The 19,088-nt window shown below is 38.9% G+C and overlaps 1 protein-coding gene across 1 annotated transcript in view; it reads left to right on the top strand.

The window, feature by feature from the left end:
* Window positions 1–19,088, top strand: part of LOC307121559 (protein NLRC3-like) — a 28,289-nt gene that overhangs the window by 5,732 nt on the left and 3,469 nt on the right. Inside the window, exons 3-7 of the mRNA XM_079809180.1 lie at window positions 1,964–2,070; window positions 2,518–2,622; window positions 3,398–3,502; window positions 3,678–3,759; window positions 5,643–5,838. Of these exons, the coding sequence (XP_079665306.1) occupies window positions 2,048–2,070; window positions 2,518–2,622; window positions 3,398–3,502; window positions 3,678–3,759; window positions 5,643–5,838 (511 nt within the window). The 5' untranslated portion in view covers window positions 1,964–2,047. The remainder of the gene's footprint in view (window positions 1–1,963; window positions 2,071–2,517; window positions 2,623–3,397; window positions 3,503–3,677; window positions 3,760–5,642; window positions 5,839–19,088) is intronic.

Genomic DNA, 19,088 nt, shown 5'->3' on the forward strand with positions numbered 1-19,088 from the left:
ATAAAAAATAAATAAAAAGCAATTCCACCCTGAAAAGTGAAGTGACGTGTGGCGACACATACTTGGAATTTGTGCTCTGCATTTAACCCATCCAAGTGCACACACACAGTAGTGAACACACACACACACACACACACCTGGAGCAGTGGGCTGCCATATTGCTGCGGCACCCGGGGAGCAGTTGGGGGTTTGGTGCCTTGCTCAAGGGTCTCACCTCAGTCGTGGTATTGAGGGTGGAGGAGGGTGCTGGTTATTCACTCCCCCACCGACAATTCCTGCCAGACCTGAGACTCGAACCCACAACCTTCCGGCTACAAGTTTGACTCTCTAACCATTAGGCCACGACTTCCCCCCTTTATGTGCACGTGAGCCGCTTTATTAAAGGAAAACAGCATGTCCCAACTCCCCTAGAGTTAAACAGTTGAGTTTTCTCATCCATTCAGCTAGGGATGTGCGGTCAGTGGCGCAAAAAGTGGGTATGCGCTATATGCGGCGCATAAGGGTGCAGCACCTTAGGGGCGCCAAAGCGATCGTATGGATTTTTTTTTTGTTGGTATTTTCTATATGTAGCTGCTGTTGTGCGTTTCTAAATAATTTCTGTGTTTCCTCAATATTAAATAACATTTTAGAGGACTAACAGGCTAGAGTAGGCGCCCTCATAAGATTTCATAATAGAGTTTTGGATAATAATGGAATATCGCGAGTGGCCGCGCCGGCGGCAAGCCAAAGTGTTCATATACGCTTGGGCGGGCGTCTGATTGTGCTTTGACACGTCAAAAGGGTGCGATTTGACAGCAAAAAGCGCGTCCTTGACGCATGATTTACCACAAAAACGATGCAGGTTTTTATATCAAAGCGCATGTCCTCGACGCGTGATTTGCTATTTAAAAAACCGACGCGTGCATCATTCAGACGATCTCATTTATTTTCTTTTAACACATCAACGCTCATACATAAGATCGTATCGTTTAAATATAACGAAATCTCCAGTGTTCATTTCAACCAATGACGTTTAGATCTCAGAATATTTGCACGCATACTAATGCACTATTTACATTTGCGAAAGACATAACCAACTGTGTTTATGTGACTACTCACTAAAGATGGACATTTTTGACATAATTGTGTGTGTATTTGACTGAGGAAAAACAGCTTGATTTGTAATGCACAAGCTCTTAAGGCTTGTGTGTGTGTGTGTGTGTGTGTGTGTTGGTATGAGCTCAAAGAAAACTCTCTCTAAGAGCTCCCATCCCATGTATTACGAAATGCTATAAAATCGCTTGCATGTTCAAATTGGCAAAGTTTAAAAAGACGTGGGCAGTGATTTTCGCCAGCTGTCCCGAAACGACAGCGAAAGTGAAAGTGTAGAATCGGAGCACGCAGATTGCTTTTAGCATGTGCGATGTCTTTGAAGCCAGAAGCGATCTGCTCTTTTTGAGAGCTAGGGAAGGGAGTATTGCTGAAATTACTTCTCACAAGAAAGTTTTCTAATGACTGATCTGATGTGATTATCTTTGTTGATTCATTTAATAATAAGCATTAATTTCCCGCTTTATAAACCCCAAACTTGCGAGAGTGAGTACAATTATGCGCAATACCCGCGCCAAAATTCAGACCCTGTATGGTATCGATTTAATATCAGTACTTCGGTATTAGGTTGTGGTGGTACCGTACAAAATTGTGGTATCGAGCCATCCCTACATTCAGCCGATCTCCGGGTCTGGTGCTAGCACTTTTAGCATAGCTTAGCATAGATCATTCAATCTGATTAGACCGTTAGCATCTCGCTCAAAAATGACCAAAGAGTTTCGGTATTTTTACTTTTGGTAAAAACTTTATTTTTTCATGGTAAGGATGACCTTTGCATGGAATTGCCCTGTTGCTAACTCAACTCATTATTCTCTTGAATAACTGCCATGTTAGGGTTAGGGTTCATCTCACTAACACAGACTGTCATCTCCAGGTCAAACTGAACGACTGAGCTGATCTGTGTCCAATGGCAGTTTAGCTGCAGTGTCCGAGGAGTGAGGAACAGACTCTCTCTAAGATGAGTCTCTCAGAGGAACACGGGTAAGACTGCGTCTGCTTTCACACAAGCATTTTAAACACATTACGTTTCAGGGTTTTCCTGTGAAGAACAAAAGCATTGTTTTATATTTGGAAGTTCTTTGCAGAACTTCCTAATTAAAACATATAATAGTATTAGTCTTGAGCTTAAATGTACAGTGTGTCCTTCAGCAGCTGTAGCAATAGTGTTTTGTTGTTGCCAGGATAATATAACTTTAGCGTTATGTCGCAGTGCTAAAGCAGTGTTATAAATGACATTGATTTTTAAAATGAAAATGTAAATAACATTTCTCTAAGTTTACAGTAAATATTGTGCCAATGGCTCATCGGCGTCTGTGAAGAGAATGAGTGATGTGTACATGTTTCTGTGATGGACTAGAGAGTGTGTGCCGTTATCAGACACGGAGGAACGTTTGTAGTAAAGTTTCTCCTCTCTCTCTGTGTCATTAGTGTAAGGTCAGGGTCACATGTGTCCAGCTCTGTGTCTGAGAAGAGTGATTGGTCAAAGGATGGTAACCTGCCGAACTTCAGTGAGAAAAACCCATCTATCAAAAGGTATTTCATGCGTTTCTTAGTTTTGGTCAAACATGGACTGTGTTAGAGAGTGTATCAATGAATAATTATCATTATCAATAATAATATTTAGGCCTGTCACGATAACTACTTTTTGTTTCACGATATATCATCCCAGAAATAATTGCGGTAAACGATATTGTCATTTATGCCACTGAATATATAATCCTAATATAACAGCATAATAATGCAAGTAGACCTACACAATTTCAAATGACAACCTTTTAGACCTTTAGATCATGGAAATTAAGGGTAAAAAATATTTCCAAAATAAAAAAAAATTATAAATAGTAAATAAACATTTTCCCTTGTGAAACGGCTTTAACACTCGACATTCTGCGTTGACAATTATATGTGCAGCGGAACAGGGAATTGCGGCTTTGAAATCGAGACCATTTGGGTTTATTCTTCCAAACTGTCAGTAGTTTTCAGGAAAACACTATAACGCCTCAAATGGCGCCTTTTTTCACCTGTCGATAACCGCTCTGTGTATGAAGGAACTGCCCGAGGACCACTTTCACCTCCGTCACGGAAAAAGAGGACAGCACAATCGAGTAAAATGTTGGTGACATTAATTATCATGTAAACATAATGGGCGATATATTGCATCACAAAAAATTATTGAGGTCATGTACATAATGTATATTGTGCGATATATCGATATATTGATTATTGCGACAGGCCTAATAATAATTACCATTATCAGGCACAGATGAACATCAATAGTAAAGTTTCTCCTCTCTCTCTGTGTCATTAGTGTAAGGTCAGGGTCACATGTGTCCAGCTCTGTGTCTGAGAAGAGTTATTGGTCAAAGGATGGTAACCTGCCGAACTTCAGTGAGAAAAACCCATCTATCAAAAGGTATTTCATGCGTTTCTTAGTTTTGGTCAAACATGGACTGTGTTAGAAAGTGTATCAATTAATAATCATCATATAACTTTATAGTTCAAAATATTTACCAGGGTATTTTTTAAATCTTTGCAAAAAATGTTTACTGGAGACTTCTGTAATATTGATTTGTTTTATTCTCTAACAGGCAGTACGAGACATTAGATTCAGATTTACAGACTCACAGGAAACACAAGAATTTCACAGACAATCTTCTGTGGATTTTCCAGGTAAGAAAACACATTTTCATAACTATTTAATATTTATAACAAGCAAATAGGTTATTAATTATAGGTTTCCTGCAAAAGTACTCAATATAAATGTCATTTTTAATTCTTCTTGACCATTTCCATTTAAGAACTCATAAAATTACAAATTAAAATGTGAAAATTGTATGGGTTTTTTATTAATAAAAAGTTAAGATGTTTGTCTTAACTGTTTTTATTACTATTACAACCCCAAATCAGAAAAAGTTGGGACAGTATGAAAAAAAAAGAAGTGATTTCTAAATTTACTTTGACTTGTATTTCATTGCAGACAATATGAACAAAAAATATTTCATGTTTTGTCTGGTCAACTTCATGTCATTTATAAATATGCATCCTTTCCTGTCATTCAGACCTGCAACACATTTAAAAAAAAGTTAGGACAGTAAAGCATTTACCACTTTGTAATGTTGCCATTCCTTTTCACAACACTTAAAAGACGTTTAGGGACTGAAGACACCAAGTGATGAAGTGTTTCAGGTGTAATATTGTCGCATTCTTCCTGCAAACAAGTCTTAAGGTGGGCAACATTGCGGGGTCTTCGTTGTCGCATTTTGCGCTTCAAATGCGCCACACATTCTCTATTGGAGACAGGTCGGGACTGAGGCAGGCCAGTGAAGTACCCGTACCCTCTTCCTCCACAGCCAGGACTTTATAATGTGTGCAGAATGTGGTTTTGCATTGTCTTGTTGAAATATGCATGGACGTCCCTGGAAAAGATGTCTTCTTGAAGGCAGCATATTATGCTCCAAAATCTCGATGTACTTTTCAGCATTAATGGTGCTTTCACAGAAGTGCAAGTTACCTTTGCCAAGGGCACTGACACAACCCCATACCATGACAGACCCTGGCTTTTGGACTTGTTGCTGGTAACAGTCTGGATGATCCTTTTCTTCTTTGGTCCGGAGCACACAGCGTCCATTCCTCCCAAAAAATACCTGAAATACTGATTCATCTGAGCACAGTACACGTTTCCACTGTGTGATGGTCCATCCCAGATGCCTCCGAGCCCAGAGAAGTCGACGGCGCTTCTGGACACTGTTAACATAGGGCTTCCTTGTGGCACAGTACAGTTTTAACTGGCATTTGTGGATGTAACTACGCATTGTGGTACTTGACAAAGGTTTGCCAAAGTAGTCCTGAGCCCATGTGGTGATATGGCTTCTAGATGATGACGATTCTTGATGCAGTGCCGCCTGAGGGATCGGAGATCACGGTTGTTCAGCTTCGGCTTGCGCCCTTGTCCTTTACGCACTGAAATTCCTCCAGATTCCTTGAATCTTTTAATTATGTTATGCACTGTTGAATGTGAAATATCCAAATCTCTTCCTATCTTTCTTTGAGGAACATTGTTTTTAAACATTTCAATAATTTTCTTGCGTATTTGTTGGCAAACTGGCGATCCTCTGCCCATCTTTGCTCCTAAAGGATTAGACCTTTCTTGGATGCTGCTTTTGTACCAAATCATAATTACTATCACCTGTTGACATCACCTGTTTCAAATCACATCATTATTTAACCATTTTACCTCATTACTAGCCCTAAATTGCTCCTGTCCCAACTTTTTTTAAATGTGTTGCAGGTCTGAATGACAGGAAAGGATGCATATTTACAAATGACATGAAGTTGACCAGACAAAACATGAAATATTTTGTGTTCATATTGTCTGGAATGAAATACAAGTCAAAGTAAATTTAGAAATCACTTCTTTTTTTTGCGTTTTCCATACTGTCCCAACTTTTTCTGATTTGGGGTTGTATTATCCTTTTAAATATTTGTGATCAAATATATAGATTTATGGTTTGGTTAAATTTTGTTGTTCTGTCTCTTTTTGTTTGGCTTTTTAGGACCTTGAGAGCAAAATAATCAAGTTTCTGAAGAAAGAGCTGGGAAAGTTTCAGAAAATATTAGAAAAAGAGGTCACCCAATCCTTAGTTCAGGACTTTAATGAGAACAGATGCAGGATCACAGAAGCAGCTCTTGATCTCACACTACACCACCTGAGAGAGATGAAGCAAGAGGAAGCTGCTGATGCTCTAGAAGGTAAGAGATCAACATCTGTCAGATTCACACGCAAGACTAGCGGCCGTTTCACACTGCAAGCGCGTGAGCTTCAGCTTCAGGTCCGTGTGACTGCAGACGCGCGAGAGCATGTGTACAGCGTCACAGCAGCGGCTCCAACGCTACATATAATGCACACTCAGGGCGGGGTGATATGGCCAAAAAAAGATCTCGATCAAATGTTTTCATATCAGTCAATATCGATGATTATCACGATAAATGTCAAATATTTCTTTCTTTCAAATTTAAAGGCAGATTCTTTGCTCCTTAGTGAAACTAGACCATTAATTGTGGTTTTATGCTACTTTTTATTGTCAGTATATGACAAACACTTCACGTTTTTGAATTCCTTACACTTTTCCAGTAATTTTTCCTTAAAATAAATTTCTTAACAGAAAAAAATGTATGTCTTAGTTTCTGCATGTTCTAACGGGTGATATTGTTTCTAGTCATGAAACAGGTTTGTGTGGCCTGACTGTGACATATATCTTCGGCTGCAATATTAATAATATTACATGTTTTGTCTTAGAAATGCACATTTGACAGTGAGTTGACAGTAGTAGTAGCTTGAGTTAGGAAACTGATTTAAATTTATGTTCATTAACAAAAACATGGACAACTGTAAAAATTGTAACAACCTAATTTTTATATGGTAACATTTTTTATTAAAATTAACCATTGGTCTTCCATAGTATCATAGATTTAGATCATGATAACCGCAGTTAAAAACACACATATAGCTCTTCACTACCATAGTAAAATATATCATATGGTTTCTATGGTATTTGAATGAAAAACAGCAGACCTAAAAACATTTAGTATAAATGCACGAATTCTATACCTCAATCACAAAAAAAAATACTGTAATAATATTCCATTACTCCTTTTAATGCATGTCTAATTTAATACTACATGAATAGAATATCCCACATGTCTGCCACAGATCATAAATCATGGTAAATGATGGAGATTTGTAGATGGGGAAAGCCCTCTGACTGTATGGTTTCTCCTGTTTATCAGTGCGGTTTAATCTGGCTTTATAGTAGTTTAAATCACTGAGACGTGTGTTTTTTTTCGTTGAATTCTCACTGGATTTCACAGCGCTGTTTAGTGTCTCGTGACCAAGACCGATCCGTTTGGAATTTGACCCGAGTGGATAAATGGTCTGTGTGATGTGGTTCAAATGAGTAACAATTTGTGCTACCTTTTATCGACAAATTCGTAATCTTTGGATGATAACTCAAGGTTAGTTTCACGTTTGATTTAACGTTCGTTGTCACTTCCACAAATTTTTTCTTTCTCGTGTGGAGTTTTCTTTGCCAGTAGAGCATGTAAAACGGGTGTCCAAAGTCCGGCCCGCAGGCCAAATGCGGGCCGGGGATGAATTTCAAACGGCCCGCAGCGTGTCTATTAAAATATATTATATGTGGCCCACCATGGATCATTTACAAATCGTGCAGTTTCACGATGTCAGTGCAAGGTGGCAGTACTAGATTTTAGGCCAGGGAAACAGCGCCAAAGCGGAACGAAACAGCGCTACTGCTTGTGCTCTGCGCAACACGCAAGCTCTGACTCTGAACAAATGTGTTTACCTGCTGAGAGTCTCAATCACACGCCCACTAAACAGCCTGTGAGAAGCGTTCGAGTTCGGCGCAGAGGTCTCCAGTACGAGCTGCGAATCTCTGTTATTTTGACTTATTTTAAATCCAGTTAAACAGCGCTGACTTAATCAACAACACTAACGTGCAAATCAGCTGAGCCGATTCAGTTAAAATAATTTTCAAACAATTCACTGACATTTATCATGGATTTACTGTGGTAACACTACCTGTAACCGTGGTCATTTGTCAGAAATGTAGGTTAATATCTCATTTTATTTAATTTGTAATGTAGGCATGTATTAAATGAGTAACAAAGGCCAAATTGCAGACTATTTTTGTCATAAACTTGCAGTTTTGTGCATTTGTATATATGTTTATAGACTAAATACCTTAAAGCCATTCTAGATATAGATTTTTTTTTTACTTTTTGCCTTGTGTGCACTGCAAAACATGCTCATTTAGTATTTTTGTCTTGTTTCTAGTATAAATATATCTAAAAAATCTTAAAGGTCCCATGGCATGGCATTTTTCTATTATTTTATAATGTTTCCTGAGCTGTACTTATATTGTTAGTATGACTTTTACATCATAAAATGTCATAATTTAGAAATAAAAGGCATTTTTTCAATATTGCTGTTTGCCCTGTGGCTTGAATGCCCTGCTTCAAGAGGCGTGTCTGCTGTGAGACTTCAGTAAAAACGCCCACTGTTGTGATTGGCTGACATCTTTGCATTTTATATGAGCGGAGGGGGCGTGGTTTAACGAGGCACGAGCAGGCACGAGCTGCTGCCAGAGAGACGGATGGACCTGAGTTCACTTCTCATCAAATGCCAGCGTTCACTCGTTCACAAGTAATGATCTCTCGACTCGAGCGCTTGCATGGGCGTGCTAGATTCTCTGGGCGGAGGAAAGGGAGGTAACCGTTCCTGCTTGGACGTCAAACCAGGAGACTTCAGGATTGGCTCGTCTGGCCTGTCATTTTCTCAAAGGCAGAGAAAGACAGCCAGAACTCGGTTTTACACCGATCAACATTTCCATCCACTTGGGGACAATATTCAGGCTAGGGGAACTCATATTAATGTTGAAAAACCTCATAAAATGAAAATGTCATGCCATGGGACCTTTAAATCAAGATGTATTTACTAGATAAGTTAAATTACATGACATTAGATATTTTTTCTTATTTTCTGGAAAATTTGTTTTTGGTCAAAACAAGCAAATATATCTGCCAATGGGGTGAGAAAAATAATGTTTCTGTTTGGAATCTTGTTTCTGTCCCAAACAGATTTTTCTAATCCATTGTTAAATCATTTAGTTTGTTTCAAGCAAAAACTCAATTCATTTTGATTTTTTCCCCCAGGAATCAAGAAAATATATGTATTTTTCCTTAGTAAAAGCAGCTTGATTTAAGAATTTTTAGATATTTGGACTGGAAAAAAGACAAGTCAGAAAAGTATTTTTTATAGTGTGGTTTTACCTGTGGTGAGCTAAATAGAGCACGTGCTAAATTTGAATAAGAATAGAGTTCTAACTCAGTAATACTATTTAAATTTCACCCATTAAAACTGGGTGAAACATATCATTATTTATATATATATATATATATATATAATAGAAAAGGGGCCGGCCCCCGGGTATGTCCACAACATCGAATCTGGCCCTTTAAAAAATGTTTGGACACCCCTGATGTAAAAGTATAATATAAGCAAGTATTTCTTTATAAAGACAACTAGCCTATATTTGTTTTTAGAAGTTGGTCATTTATAAACTTGATAGTCTTGAAAGTTTGTTAACATGGGGAGGTGTAGGCTACAACATTCTAGGGATGAAGCGGTATGGAAATTTCACATCACGATTATAGTGACCCAAATTATCACGGCTATCAATATTATCACAGTTTTCTTCAAATGAGATGAAAGTGTTCAAAAAGAACAGATGCACACACTTAAAACATTTCAACAAGTTTTATATTTGAGATCAACAAACAACAAATAAATCAAGCAGCTCTAAGCACTTTTAAGCTAGATTCTGTGGGATTTCCTTCCTTATAATGGCCGTCGCCATTATTTGGTGTACATTTAATATCTATACATCTCTGATGAGAATATTGCTTGAGAATATATTTACAGTGTTCTATCAGCTATGACTCATTTAAATCTAGCATATTGTGTGTACGAGCCCAAACAGTATCCTAGTGAAATAATGCATATCCATATTTTCATATGATTTGAGTTTATTTAATTAAATATCAAAAATACCTGACACCTAGATTTACACTTTACAGCTGGTTTTATGACTAAGTCAGTTTCTTCAAATGCTATAGAAGTTAGAAACGTGTATACCAATCTTGTACTTTAGAGACGGTCCCTAAATTTGCGCATCTCGGAACGTAAAGCCAGCGTTATGCCAGTCATATCAGATGCGCTGTGGCTCTGCTGTGTTTGTTTGAAACTATTTTCGGTGCTGAAATAGAACAAAAAAAGTCAACTACTGTATGATGAGTGAATCTCCTGCGTACATCGCATGTTTTCAGCGAGTGAGAGGCGCTCTGAACAAAACTCCGGCTAATCTGAACGCCTCTGATTATTAGAAACACGTGTGGTTGGTTATAATGCGCAACGCGATTATAACAGATGGCTTTTGAGAAGACTATAAGTTCAACCGCCAAAGAGGCTAGTGTGAGTGGTAGTAATAGATGTAGTTTTGGTATTGAGGTCAAAGTCCACTTGCCTTGGGTTTGCAGATGTGAAGTGTTTCCCCCTATTACAGCGACTTTATTCTGGCATGTTCAGCAGACAGGATGACCATCTTCGATTATGTTTCCCTCAGAACTTTTGTAAAAGCCAAAATATGACAACACCTCAGATTTGGTCCTTTTAGAAGGCTGAACAATCCCCCGAGTGCTGTCATTGCCTTCTGCCATTTCTTCTCATTCAAAAAAACGCTGCATGCTGCGCGCCTGCACCAGACTGACGCTGACTGGACAGGATTTACCGCACGTTTTCAAAATCGTGATTATCACGAGCGGTTTTAATGATAATTCATTTTTAAACGATATTACTAACCGTCAGTACATTTTATCGTGGTTTATCGTGAAACCGGTAATCGTTCCATCCCTACAACATACACATGTAAATGGTAAACGACAAACACAACCAAGAAAATGGCTCCGATCATGTCGTTTCATTCATACTTCGATATGTTTACAAGACTGCAAACTCAAAATAAAACGCGCACTTGGGTTTGATTTTTGTAGCGCTAGAGCCTATATATTCTACCTGTCTGTGGATTTTTTTTTTTTCTGGCTAGCTTACTTTTTTTAAATAATGCATTATACCCAGACTGAAAACAATTTTAAATGGGTAAATCTGCTATAAATACTTTGTGTAGCAACAATGACCCGATTTAATCAGATTTTGGGCCGAATACATCACCGGATAGGCCTTTGCACAGTCCCTCGTGATTTTCTAATCAAATCAACCACAAACAAAGAACTGTTGTGTGTGATAAGGATATCAAGTTAATTAATAACCAAGGAGCCAGATTGTCTGAGTCTAAAGAATGGAGCATCGAATGGTATAGCCTGAAGGCATGCGCATGACTTCACTCCGCAAACATACATACATAGCACGCAGGAAAGAAGACAATTCTTGCACACACGTGTTACTTAAAACTTGGGGACTAAAATAACTGCCTTAATAATGTTCAAATATATATTCCGTTGATTTCATGTCTTTATACAATGTATTAGAATAACTAGGATGTTTACTGTTGTAAATCAAAACCTGTATGCCAGTAACTGTGATAATCTTATATATCTGGATGCGCAAATCGCAGAATGACCGTTCTTAGTATCTCTGTTATCGCAAAAATATGACTATGCCAAATCTTGACCAAAAATCACAACAAGATGCATAATTTTAGAAATACCAGCTTTCTAAAGAAATAGAGGTTTTAGAATTCCCACCCTATTGATTAACTCAGAGGAGGGGGGGTTCAGAGAACAATGAAACACTCGCGCTCTCTCTCTCCACGGATATGATTGGATCTCTCCATCTGTCTGGGCTCGGCCACTCCGTCTATAAAAACAGAAGTTTATCCTTAACTTGCACGTTCCGCCACTACGAGGAAAAGGCGACCCTGGCCTTCGCCCCACCCCCTTGAGAGAAGGATCCCTTTGGCACCAAGCCAAGAGAGAGAGAGGCCGGCAAACTTCTGGAGCAACTTTCCTGAACTTCACAGCAACTCTCCCGGACACTCACCTCCGTAGCGAACTTCCACGACGATTCGAACTCAGACACGTACACGAGAGAGCCTAATGCAAGTATTATATTTCACCTTAAACTGCTTGTACGAGGTTGTCTTAAATTAATCCTGATTCACGAAATCATAAATGTCTGAAGGGCTGTGGTGAACTGTCTCTCTCTCTCTCTCTCTCGACATTTCCGGCGCGACTGTGTGAGCGTGAGAGCAGTACGAGCGTGGTTAGAGTTTGTGGGTGATTTTTTTCTTTTGCTTTATTATACCTTAAAGTGTTTTTTTTGTTTTGTTTGTTTATTGTTTTTTAAGTCGTTTTTTTTTCGGTTAATTTTCCGTTTGGGCCGCGTGCTGCCGTGTTTTTCTCACGGCGGACAGCATGGCGGCCCCGCGGTCACAGTTTTTGAACAAACTCACGCGGCGTCATGGAATAAAAATAGCGGCCGCAGTGAGTGTGGAAGACTGCTGTTTGGCAGTCGGAGAAATTGTTGGACATGAACATATTCTGTCAGCCTCCAAGATGAATAGTGCGACGGTAATCTTCCTCAGTTCTGTCGAGAAAGCTAATGCTTTGGTTGAGACTGGATTAACCATTGACGGACTTTTTACTCCTGTCCTCCCTCTCTCCATGCCTTCGAAGAAAGTACTTCTTTCTAACATACCGCCTTTTATAAGTGACGAGACATTAGTAAGAACACTTTCTCGATATGGAAAACTTGTGTCACCTATCAAAATGATACCAATCGGATGCAATTCACCCCTGCTAAAACATGTAATCTCGTTTAGACGGTTTGTCTACATGATCCTTAAGGAAGAAGAGGAATTGGAATTATCTTTGCATTTAAAGGTGGATGAATATGATTATGTAATCTACGCCACAACGGAAAAAATTAAGTGCTTTAAATGTGGAGAAGTGGGGCATCTAGTTTGTGCTTGTCCAAATAAAGACAAAAACAATTTACGGCCGCCGATGGTGAGGTGACTCAGGCAGAGACGATAAACCCAGCAGTGACGGAGACGGACACGACGAATAGGAGAGTGATTGGGGAATCGCCGAATGAAAGCGCAGAGTTTTTGGCAACCGAAGGAACGGAGAGCACAACCGGAGCTGCGGATACTTTATTTGACACAGAAGTAAGTGCTAGAGAAGACAACAGTGAGTTTTCAGCTTCACGCGCGAGGATACCGATCGATGATGGACTAGAAATGGAGACGGAACAGACAAACTTTAAAATCCCAATGAAAAGGAAAAAACCGGGTGATTCTCAAGTTGTTAGAGCAAAGAAGGCAGATGTGGATGATACGAGTGCTGAGGATGGTATGGAAAGTGGCAGCGAGTCCTCTGACTCCAGCGTAAGTTTTTCTCAAACTGATTTTCAGAACACTTATGAAGCAGACGATATCAGACTCTTTTTGAGAGCTACTAAAAATAAGAGAGGGGTATGTGTTGAACAATTTTTCCCTGATTATAAACCATTTGTGGACAAAGCAAGGATGTTTATGTCGGAGGGACTGTTTACAAACAAAGAAGTGTACCGACTAAAGAAGATAGTGAGGAAAATCACTTCTGACATTGCTGAAGATGGAGACGGAAAGGTTTAAAAGAGATTTGTTAAATGTGATGGTTATCTGCAATTTGATGATACTTCTCCTTATATCTTTTATGTGTGAGGTTAACATCGCTACTATTAATGTTAACGGAGCAAGAGATATGAGGAAAAGAGCTACAATTTTCGAGTTACTGAAACAAAGGAAGGTTGACATCACAATGCTGCAAGAAACACATAGTGATATTAGGAATGATGCTGATTGGGCAAGGGAGTGGGATGGGCTGTCCATCCTGAGCCACAATACCTCACTTAGTGGTGGTGTGGCTTGTCTTTTCTCAAAAAACTTTACTCCAGATACATACCAGGTGGATGAAATAATTAAGGGCAGAATGCTAAAAGTTAGAGCTATTTTTGACAAAATGTCTTTTGTTTTCATTTGTGTGTATAGTCCTACAGCTTGTGTGGAGAGAATTATATTTTTAAATTCACTGTGTTCTGCTTTACAAGAATGTAATGAGAATGACTATCTTGTCTTGGGGGGAGATTTTAACTGCACAGAGTCCAACTTGGACAGGAATCATATTGAACCTCATATGCCCTCTCGGAATCGCTTAATTCAACTTTTAAAAACACACGAGTTATGTGACATTTGGAGACAACTGAGTGGGTTACAAAGGCAATATACATGGACTCATGTCAGAGACGATGTTATTTCCCTTGCCAGGCTTGACAGGGTTTATTTTTTTAAACATCAATGCAATATTGTGAAGAAATGCATGATCACTCCCATAGGTTTTTCTGATCACAGTATGGTACAATGCAATGTGCTGGTTAATCCTTTTAAACCAAAAAGTGCTTATTGGCAGTTCAATAATAATCTGCTAAGTGACAAATACTTTAAGGAAATGTTTAAAGTTTTTTGGTCTGATTTTAAAAATGCAAAAATCTCTTTTAACTCTTTGCGGCAGTGGTGGGATTTCGGGAAAGTCCAAATAAAACAATTTTGCATACAATACACTCAAAATGTCACAAAAGAGACCAATTCAAATATGAATATCCTGGAGATCGAGATTTTAAAACTTCAAGAATTGGCGGAACTAACTGGTGATCATCGCTATTTGGATTCTTTGTGTAAAAAGAAAAGTCAGTTCGCTGAGTTACTGGGTCTCAAAACGCAAGGGGCTCTGATCAGGTCGAGGTTTCAAAATTTGAATCAAATGGATGCTCCGTCTAAATTCTTTTTTAATTTGGAGATGAAAAATGGGCAGAGCAGGATAATGCATGTCTTACGTTCTGAGACTGGAGTTTTACTGACTGACCCTGCTGAGATTCGAAAAAGAGCAAATTCGTTTTATGAAAAGTTATATTAGAATGAGCTTGGGGCTAATTTTAAACAAAATAGCGATTTCTTCGATAATTTACCCCAATTGTCACAGGAAGCAAACACTGAGATCTCAAACGCTTTGAGCATGGGAGAGGTTTATAAAGCCCTCCAAGGAATGGAGGATGGAAAAGCCCCGGGAATTGACGGTTTACCAGTCGACTTTTTTAAGTGTTTCTGGTCAGTACTGTGCAGTGATCTGCTAGATGTACTAAACGAGAGTTTGAAAGAAGGTCAATTGCCCTTAAGCTGCCGTAGAGCAGTTCTAACCCTCCTGCCAAAAAAAGGCGATTTAACAGAGATAAAGTGCTGGCGACCTGTTTCATTGCTCTGCAGTGAATTCAAGCTGCTTTCCAAAACTTTAGCTAATAGGTTGTCGGGGGTAATAGACGGAGTCATCCATCCTGATCAGACGTATTGCGTCCCTGGTAGATCCATTTTTGACAATATATCCCTTATTCGTGATGTTTTTGAGATTTCCAGGATTTTTAATTTGGATTGCGGCCTAATCTCTCTAGATCAGGAGAAGGCTTTCGATCGAGTTGAACACTGCTACTTGTGGAGAGTTTTGGAAGCTTTTGGTTTTAGTCAGACGTTCACTAATTTTATTAAAGTTCTCTATAGTGGGGCACAGAGTTTGCTTAAAGTGAATGGCAATTTGTGTGCTCCTTTTAGTGTTTGTAGAGGAATAAGGCAAGGATGCTCGTTGTCTGGTATGCTGTATTCATTGGCGATAGAACCCCTACTTAATCAGATAAGAACAAAATTGCAAGGTTTTATTTTACCGATTAATGAGGGTAGAATAATTTTGTCAGCATGCTGACGATGTTGTAGTGATGGTTAATGGACAAGACGATGTATAGGCTCTGTCAAATATACTTACAAGTTTCAAAAATCTTTCTTCTGCAAGTGTAAACTGGGGAAAAAGTGAAGCTTTATTTTTGGGTAATGGGTCAAATGAGAGGCCAAAACTTCCTGAAGGTTTAAACTGGGGAAAAACAGGTTTTAAATATTTAGGTGTGTTTTTGGGGGATGAGGCAACAATGCAAAGAAACTGGGAAGGAGTCTTGGAGAAAGTAAAAGGACGTCTGAACAGGTGGAAGCGTTTGTTGCCAATGGTATCCTATAGAGGGCGCATTTTAATAATTAAAGGGGTCATAGAATGACATTTTTGTACAAGTTAATATGATTCTTTAGTGTCTAAATTAAAAGTTTGTAATATACTTTAATTAAAAATTCTCATTAGTATTGTAAGAAAACACTCATTTTACCTGGTCAAACCCAGCTCAGTTTTCAGCAAGTCATTTCAGTGTATGTGACTTTAAATGATAATGAGCTTTGCTCACCCCGCCCCCTCTGCTCTGAGGGGCGTTCGGTTCGACCCGACACAACACCACAACACACGTGGAGTGTTGCCTTGGCAACATTTGAGGGTATATTTTCGAGAAATAATGGCAACGGGAGTCTCTGAGGACACATCTGAGCAACCTTATCATTTTGAACCGGAGTCGGACCAGGAACAGATGACGAACGTTTCTGAATGGTTGGTTAACGTCATGTCACTTTGATCTTTCTTTGTACTGGCAGAGTAGCGTAGTTGCTATGTGTTTACTGATGTGTGTGTTAGTTCATTGACAGATTGATGTTATGTTATAAGATTTTTTTTTTTACATTACTTCTTAATCAGTAACAGACACCGTTATAAACCATGTACAAAAGTAAGCTTAGTGTAGTGTTACCACGTTAACTTTATCACCCGAGTACACAGTTTGTAATAACAAACATAACGCGTTGTTCATTATAAACGTGGGATTATGAATTGTGAATGTCATACACAGAAAGCATGCCGTAATGTAACTAATAAAACGTTACACTCGCATCTTCCTGAGGTGCAGCAGGAACACGATCCTTTTTTCAAGAGCAGCTTATTAGCAAAACCTGCTTTATACTGACGCTCGTTTATAAAGCAGTCTGCTGAGAAATGATTCGCGCAAACATTGACGTTGATCGGGGGAATATTCCCTTCTTAAACAAAACTCAGCAGCCACTGGGTCTTCAGCGGTTCGGATTTAGGAACATCAAATTGACTGCTGTGTTCGTTATTACACCCAACAACACAACACCACAATCGCTTAGACGCCATTCTGCTCCAGCGTATCAACAATGGCGGACTGATGACAGCTCGCTCAGGGCGGGTCTGTGTTGAAACGCTGCTGTCAATCAACAATCGTAGGAGGTAGTAACGTCACACGGTCAGACGGCTCGATTTGAGACAGGGGAAAATATATAAGGAGATTAAAAAAAAACACTGGATGTATTTTTATCATTATAGGATGGTTGTGTACAGGCACTGCCAACACACATTTGCATATAATCAACTTGTAAAAGTGCATGTACCATTCTATGACCCCTTTAACAATCTCATTGCTTCCTCTTTATGGCACAAATTGAATTGTGTTGACCCTCCTCTACAACTACTCACAAAGATACAAGCTTTGTTGGTTGATTTTTTCTGGGACAAAATGCACTGGGTACCGCAGAGCATTTTATTTTTACCAAAAGAAGAGGGTGGTCAGGGTTTAGTGCATTTACAGAGCAGACTGGCAACTTTTCGGTTACTCTTTGTTCAGAGGATGTTATTTTGTCCTACTGAGTGTAAATGGTGTGCTGCTGCCTTTGTTATTTTGCATAAATTGGGAAAATTTGGTACTGGACAAAACGCTTTTCTTAATGGACCCTGGAAAAATGAATCTGTCTACTTTGCCCGTGTTTTACAGGAACTTGTTTAAAGTTTGGAGTCTTTTTAATTTTACAAAAGACTTGTCGCCTTCCCTTCATTGGCTTTTAAAAGAGCCTTTGGTTTTTGGAGCACGGATGGATGTGTCTACAAGTGCTTGCATTCCAGGTCTTAACAGGTCACTAATTTCTAGTGGAATTTTCACGTTAGAACAGTTACTGGAAGTAACTGGGACTGATTTTAGAAATGGAGATGCACTGGCACAGAGACTGGGTTTTAGGTCAGTTCGCATAATTGCACAGTTGCTACTAAATGAAGGACATTCTAAGGGAAACATTACAGATTTTTTTCCTGACTTGCTCATTTCTTTGAATTTGAGAGATGTGTATGGGTTTTTTTTTAGATTCTGATGATTTGTCTGATGCAATGTTTACTTCATGTACAGGTAAATCTTTGTATAGATATTGTGTGATAGCTTTCTGTAAAAAAACGTTGAATATGAAAGTTGATACTCCATGGCGGGCATATTTTAATTTGGATACAGAGAGAAAACCCGAATGGAGGGCAATTTACAAGCCGCCTTTAGCCAAAAAAGTAGGAGATCTACAGTGGAGAATCTTACATTGAGTTATCGCTGTTAATGCTTTTATTTCCATTTTAAATCATGAGGTTGAAGTTGGGTGTCCTTTTTGCAAGGAAAGAGAAACTGTTTTTCATGCTTTTTTAAATTGTAACAGATTACATTTTCTGTTTCGTCTGTTAGGAGACTTTTTTAAAAAATGCAATGAAGTTTTTTCTCCAGAGGTTTTTATCTTGGGTTTTAAGTATGTTGCAAAGAAAAAGTTTTTATGCCAGTTGTTGATTTTTGTGTTGGGCCAAGCAAAGATGGCCATCTACATCAGTAGAAAAACGAAAGTAGAACAAAATTTGTTTCAGGACAGAGCAATGGTTTTTTCAAAAATGGTAAAGTCAAGAATCACAACTGATTTTAATTATTATAAAATGGTGAATGACAAAATCACGTTTGAAGGTATATGGTGTTGCAAAGAGGCTTTGTGTGTTGTAATTGATGACGAATTGGTTTTACTTTTTAAGTGTTTAGAATATATGTGAATGTGAGTGTTGTATTGTACTGTTGTACCCCTATTTATTGGAAATAAAGTGCTGTAAAAATCAAATCTCTCTCTCTCTCTCTCTCTCTCTCTCTCTCTCTCTGTGGAGTGCATGCTGGGAGTGAGTGTGGAAGGAGCAGGTTGGTGGGAGTGAAAGTTTCTCAGTGAGATTTCTTTACTTTTCTTTTCCACATTTATTTATTTTCTTTAGTTATAGAGTATTTGGTTTAGTGAAGGTTTTCCTGACTTCGGTCAGTGAGCGGGGATAATGGGGTCGGAAGCAGGGGATTTCTCACAGTTAACACTCAAACATGGGTGTAAATGTATGCCTGAGGCCGCGGTGTCGGTGGAAGATTGTTTGATAGCCGTGAGCGAGGCGATCGGTGGCGCTAACATTAGATCTGCCTCCCGGATGAACAAAGCCATTGTGTTTTTTCTCAGTGAACGGCAAATGGTAGACGAACTGATTGAAACTGGGTTGGTAATCAAAAACATTTTTGTGCCTGTATTGCCTTTGTCAAGCCCAGCCAAGAAAGTTATTTTATCAAACGTACCGCCGTTCGTTACAAATGAAAAACTTGAACAAATACTCCA

Source organism: Gobio gobio (genome assembly GCF_949357685.1).
Source record: "Gobio gobio genome assembly, chromosome: 25".
NCBI classification, from domain to species: domain Eukaryota; kingdom Metazoa; phylum Chordata; class Actinopteri; order Cypriniformes; family Gobionidae; genus Gobio; species Gobio gobio.